The 6856-nt window shown below is 45.2% G+C and overlaps 1 protein-coding gene across 1 annotated transcript; it reads right to left on the bottom strand.

Annotated features, from left to right (window-relative positions):
* Window positions 1-2077: 2077 nt before the first annotated feature.
* LOC124030055 (dual oxidase 2-like) lies at window positions 2078-6260 on the bottom strand (the record flags this gene model as incomplete). Its single annotated transcript, XM_046341566.1, has 6 exons — window positions 2078-2190; window positions 2607-2747; window positions 3150-3268; window positions 3551-3726; window positions 4653-4825; window positions 6158-6260. Coding segments are annotated over 6 exons (825 nt in total), but the record flags the coding sequence as incomplete, so codon positions are not given.
* Window positions 6261-6856: the final 596 nt, after the last annotated feature.

The raw sequence follows: 6856 nt of genomic DNA, 5'->3' as shown, positions 1-6856 counted from the left end.
ACAGTACCTAACACATCACACAGTACCTAACACATCACACAGTACCTAACACATCACACGGTACCTAACACATCACACAGTACCTAACCTAACACATCACACAGTACCTAACCTGACACATCACACAGTACCTAACACATCACACAGTACCTAACACATCACACAGTACCTAACACATCACACAGTACCTAACACATCACACGGTACCTAACACATCACACAGTACCTAACACATCACACAGTACCTAACACATCACACAGTACCTAACACATCACACAGTACCTAACACATCACACAGTACCTAACACATCACACAGTACCTAACACATCACACAGTACCTAACACATCACACGGTACCTAACACATCACACAGTACCTAACACATCACACGGTACCTAACACAACACATCACACAGTACCTAACACATCACACAGTACCTAACCTAACACATCACACAGTACCTAACACATCACACAGTACCTAACACATCACACGGTACCTAACACAACACATCACACAGTACCTAACACATCACACAGTACCTAACCTAACACATCACACAGTACCTAACACATCACACAGTACCTAACACATCACACAGTACCTAACACATCACACAGTACCTAACACATCACACAGTACCTAACACATCACACAGTACCTAACACATCACACAGTACCTAACACATCACACGGTACCTAACACATCGCACAGTACCTAACACATCACACAGTACCTAACCTAACACATCACACAGTACCTAACACATCACACGGTACCTAACACATCACACAGTACCTAACACATCACACAGTACCTAACACATCACACAGTACCTAACACATCACACAGTACCTAACCTAACACATCACACAGTACCTAACACATCACACAGTACCTAACACATCACACAGTACCTAACACATCACACAGTACCTAACCTAACACATCACACAGTACCGAACCTAACACATCACACAGTACCTAACACATCACACAGTACCTAACACATCACACAGTACCTAACACATCACACAGTACCTAACACATCACACGGTACCTAACACATCACACAGTACCTAACACATCACACAGTACCTAACACATCACACAGTACCTAACACATCACACAGTACCTAACACATCACACAGTACCTAACCTAACACATCACACAGTACCTAACACATCACACAGTACCTAACACATCACACAGTACCTAACACATCACACAGTACCTAACACATCACACGGTACCTAACACATCACACAGTACCTAACACATCACACAGTACCTAACACATCACACAGTACCTAACACATCACACAGTACCTAACACATCACACAGTACCTAACACATCACACAGTACCTAACACATCACACGGTACCTAACACATCACACAGTACCTAACACATCACACAGTACCTAACACATCACACAGTACCTAACACATCACACGGTACCTAACACATCACACAGTACCTAACCTAACACATCACACAGTACCTAACCTAACACATCACACAGTACCTAACACATCACACAGTACCTAACACATCACACGGTACCTAACACAACACATCACACAGTACCTAACACATCACACAGTACCTAACCTAACACATCACACAGTACCTAACACATCACACAGTACCTAACACATCACACAGTACCTAACACATCACACAGTACCTAACACATCACACAGTACCTAACACATCACACAGTACCTAACACATCACACAGTACCTAACCTAACACATCACACAGTACCTAACACATCACACGGTACCTAACACATCACACAGTACCTAACACATCACACAGTACCTAACACATCACACGGTACCTAACACATCACACGGTACCTAACACATCACACAGTACCTAACACATCACACAGTACCTAACACATCACACAGTACCTAACCTAACACATCACACAGTACCTAACACATCACACGGTACCTAACACATCACACAGTACCTAACACATCACACAGTACCTAACACATCACACAGTACCTAACACATCACACAGTACCACACAAACACGATCACCTGATACACACCTGTGATTCCAGCAGGAGTTCCTTCGTTGTGTCGTCAGCTCCTCCTCTCTTCTGGAACTTCTTAAACTTGGACTTTCTGAAGTGGGCCACGACAAGAGCCATGAGGAAGCTCACTGGTAGGGGAACAACGTAGTCAACAGAGAATCACTCAGGGAAGGTCACCACGGCTATGGTAGAAATGATTGTGTATCAAAATCTACTATTTTAAAATGTTTTACTTGCTATTGTTTTCCCCTGTCCAAAAATGTGATATTTGGTTGTTTTACCTACTTTAAATAAATTAACTGATCGCAAGTCACTCTGGATAAGACTAATAACCTCATGTCCTTCTGTAGCTCAGTTGGTAGAGCATGGCGCTTGTAACGCCAGGGTAGTGGGTTTGATTCCGGGACCACCCATACGTAGAATGTATGCACACATGACTGTAAGTCGCTTTGGATAAAAGCGTCTGCTAAATGGCATATATAATTATTATTATATATTATTATTATAAAATGTGGATTCTGATTGGTTAACATCGGATACCGACCAACGGGAAAGAGGAACAGGCAGATGACTAGGATGCCGAAGCCAGCTTTACTCCCCGCGTCAAAGTAGTTGAGCTTGGTGGCGTTGGTGCAGGGGTGGAGCTCAGAGGTCGTGACCTGAGAGGGCTGGGGACAAGGGTCACCTGGGACAGACAGACAGACAGACAGACAGACAGACAGACAGACAGACAGACAGACAGGCAGGCAGGCAGGCAGGCAGGCAGGCAGGCAGGCAGGCAGGCAGGCAGGCAGGCAGGCAGGCAGGCAGGCAGGCAGGCAGGCAGACAGACAGACAGACAGACAGACAGACAGACAGACAGACAGACAGACAGACAGACAGACAGACAGACAGACAGACAGACAGACAGACAGACAGACAGACAGACAGACAGACAGACAGACAGACAGACACAAGGAGATTTGTTACTGTACCAGCAGCAACTACAGTCAACATTTTGGAGCTACAGGGAACACTATGGTTTCGTTGTTTATTTGTATTGGCAATACCACAAAAATGATACATTTAAAGTGGACATGATCTTTACCATCCTTCCAGAAGAAGACTCTTCTCTGTATGTCCTCAGCCTCCGCGCCGGTGACCGCTGTAATGACGTCATGAAAGGTTGTGTTGCGAATGGCCTGCAGCTCTTCAGCTGTGAACAGACTTGAGGAACAACCAGAAGGAGTTGTCAGATCGACTGGAACTGTTATGATATAACGTCACCCGAAACAGTGAATCAAAGCTGATCACATAACAGACATTAGTCTTGTGTTTCCTCAGTTCAAAGGTCGAGTTCAACACCAGGCTATTGTTTATTTCATTCGTGGCTTACGTTCTCACAGGTATCCGTCCAAGCTTCCGAGCGAAACGCGAGAAAGCCAGGAAATAGAGGTTCAACTAACGGAAACAGATTCATACGATTACCGTATTTGACTTTCTTCCTACCCGTTCTGTGTGTTCTCGAACCAGAAGCGGTCTCCATTCCTGATGCGGTTAAACTGGTCCCGTATGATAGTGGTGAAGACCTGACCAGGACCGTCCACAGACTCTAGGAGACCTCCAGGAAACAGCTCCAGTTTAGAAATGTCCCCATGGTACAGGTCTGCAAGGTCCCTGAATAGCTATACATCCAGTAAGGTAGAGACAGAATAGAGAGGGTAGGTTATTCACTGCATCACAGCAATAGGAGAAGTTCATCCTGATTCTGTCCATGTGTTAGTTTAATCCACTCCCTGGGGCTCTGACTGGTCTCAGACCAGTAGTTTAATCCCCTCCCTGGGGCTCTGACTGGTCTCAGACCAGTAGTTTAATCCTCTACCTGTGGCTCTAACTGGTCTCAGACCAGTAGTTTAATCCCCTCCCTGTGGCTCTGACTGGTCTCAGACCAGTAGTTTAATCCCCTCCCTGTGGCTCTGACTGGTCTCAGACCAGTAGTTTAATCCCCTCCCTGTGGCTCTGACTGGTCTCAGACCAGTAGTTTAATCCCCTCCCTGTGGCTCTGACTGGTCTCAGACCAGTAGTTTAATCCCCTCCCTGTGGCTCTGACTGGTCTCAGACCAGTAGTTTAATCCCCTCCCTGGGGCTCTGACTGGTCTCAGACCAGTAGTTTAATCCCCTCCCTGTGGCTCTGACTGGTCTCAGACCAGTAGTTTAATCCCCTCCCTGGGGCTCTGACTGATCTCAGACCAGTAGTTTAATCCCCTCCCTGTGGCTCTGATTGATCTCAGACCAGTAGTTTAATCCCCTCCCTGTGGCTCTGACTGATCTCAGACCAGTAGTTTAATCCCCTCCCTGTGGCTCTGACTGATCTCAGACCAGTAGTTTAATCCCCTCCCTGTGGCTCTGACTGATCTCAGACCAGTAGTTTAATCCCCTCCTTGTGGCTCTGACTGATCTCAGACCAGTAGTTTAATCCCCTCCCTGGGGCTCTGACTGGTCTCAGACCAGTAGTTTAATTAACAGCACGTACTGTATAGACTTACGTAAACACGTTAATAACCCATACAGAAAACATTAATGAGCATTGCATAATAAGTTCTGATAGTACCTGTGGGTTGGTGGTGTTGAGCTGAGGGTTTACGTCTCCCCAACTCCCCACAGGGGCCAGGCCCAGCCCCTCTCTGACCTGGTTGTAGCTGGGCAAGCCAAAGTCTCGGCCTCTCTGCACCGTCAGAGCCACCAAGTCCGACCGCGAGAAACGCAGAGGCCCGTACATATAATCTAGTGGGGAGAAGGCCCACCAATATACATCAATATTTATTACTTTTATTTATGTTATTTTATATAAAAAATACAAATAAATTCTTAAAATGGCATTGTTGGTTAAGGGGCTTTGTAAGTAAGCATTTCACTGTAAGGTCTACTACACCTGTTGTATTCAGCATTTCACTGTAAGGTCTACTACACCTGTTGTATTCAGCATTTCACTGTCAGGTCTACTACACCTGTTGTATTCAGCATTTCACTGTAAGGTCTACTACACCTGTTGTATTCAGCATTTCACTGTGAGGTCTACTACACCTGTTGTATTCAGCATTTCACTGTGAGGTCTACTACACCTGTTGTATTCAGCATTTCACTGTAAGGTCTACTAGACCTGTTGTATTCAGCATTTCACTGTGAGGTCTACTACACCTGTTGTATTCAGCATTTCACTGTAAGGTCTACTACACCTGTTGTATTCAGCATTTCACTGTAAGGTCTACTACACCTGTTGTATTCAGCATTTCACTGTGAGGTCTACTACACCTGTTGTATTCAGCATTTCACTGTAAGGTCTACTACACCTGTTGTATTCAGCATTTCACTGTAAGGACTACAACACCTGTTGTATTCAGCATTTCACTGTCAGGTCTACTACACCTGTTGTATTCAGCATTTCACTGTAAGGTCTACTACACCTGTTGTATTCAGCATTTCACTGTAAGGTCTACTACACCTGTTGTATTCAGCATTTCACTGTAAGGTCTACTACACCTGTTGTATTCAGCATTTCACTGTGAGGTCTACTACACCTGTTGTATTCAGCATTTCACTGTAAGGTCTACTACACCTGTTGTATTCAGCATTTCACTGTAAGGTCTACTACACCTGTTGTATTCAGCATTTCACTGTGAGGTCTACTACACCTGTTGTATTCAGCATTTCACTGTAAGGTCTACTACACCTGTTGTATTCAGCATTTCACTGTAAGGTCTACTACACCTGTTGTATTCAGCATTTCACTGTGAGGTCTACCTACACCTGTTGTATTCAGCATTTCACTGTGAGGTCTACTACACCTGTTGTATTCAGCATTTCACTGTAAGGTCTACTACACCTGTTGTATTCAGCATTTCACTGTAAGGTCTACTAGACCTGTTGTATTCAGCATTTCACTGTAAGGTCTACTACACCTGTTGTATTCAGCATTTCACTGTCAGGTCTACTACACCTGTTGTATTCAGCATTTCACTGTAAGGTCTACTAGACCTGTTGTATTCAGCATTTCACTGACCATGTAAAGCCACGTACAAGGCCTTAAAAAGAGCATTTAAAACTGAAAGTTTAAACCTCTTAAGTCTTCCACGATGACGTTGTCCTCTCTCTCTGCGATCTGCGAGGTCATGCCCATAATCAGATGGTCGATATCCTGTCCGGACTTCAGGTTGGGGTTCTACAACAGACAGATACCGCCTGTCTCAACACCGGTACACATAAAGTAGGTAGCAGATACCGCCTGTCTCAACACCGGTACACATAAAGTAGGTAGCAGATACCGCCTGTCTCAACACCGGTACACATAAAGTAGGTAGCAGATACCGCCTGTCTCAACACCGGTACACATAAAGTAGGTAGCAGATACCGCCTGTCTCAACACCGGTACACATAAAGTAGGTAGCAGATACCGCCTGTCTCAACACCGGTACACATAAAGTAGGTAGCAGATACCGCCTGTCTCAACACCGGTACACATAAAGTAGGTAGCAGATACCGCCTGTCTCAACACCGGTACACATAAAGTAGGTAGCAGATACCGCCTGTCTCAACACCGGTAGGTAGCACATAAAGTAGGTAGCAGATACCGCCTGTCTCAACACCGGTACACATAAAGTAGGTAGCAGATACCGCCTGTCTCAACACCGGTACACATAAAGTAGGTAGCAGATACCGCCTGTCTCAACACCGGTACACATAAAGTAGGTAGCAGATACCGCCTGTCTCAACACCGGTACACATAAAGTAGGTAGCAGATACCGCCTGTCTCAACAC

This window comes from Oncorhynchus gorbuscha, unplaced genomic scaffold (assembly GCF_021184085.1).
Source record: "Oncorhynchus gorbuscha isolate QuinsamMale2020 ecotype Even-year unplaced genomic scaffold, OgorEven_v1.0 Un_scaffold_9053, whole genome shotgun sequence".
Lineage (NCBI taxonomy): Eukaryota > Metazoa > Chordata > Actinopteri > Salmoniformes > Salmonidae > Oncorhynchus > Oncorhynchus gorbuscha.
The sequence above is the reverse complement of the archived record's forward strand: the minus strand, read 5'-3'. Positions and strand labels throughout refer to the sequence as shown.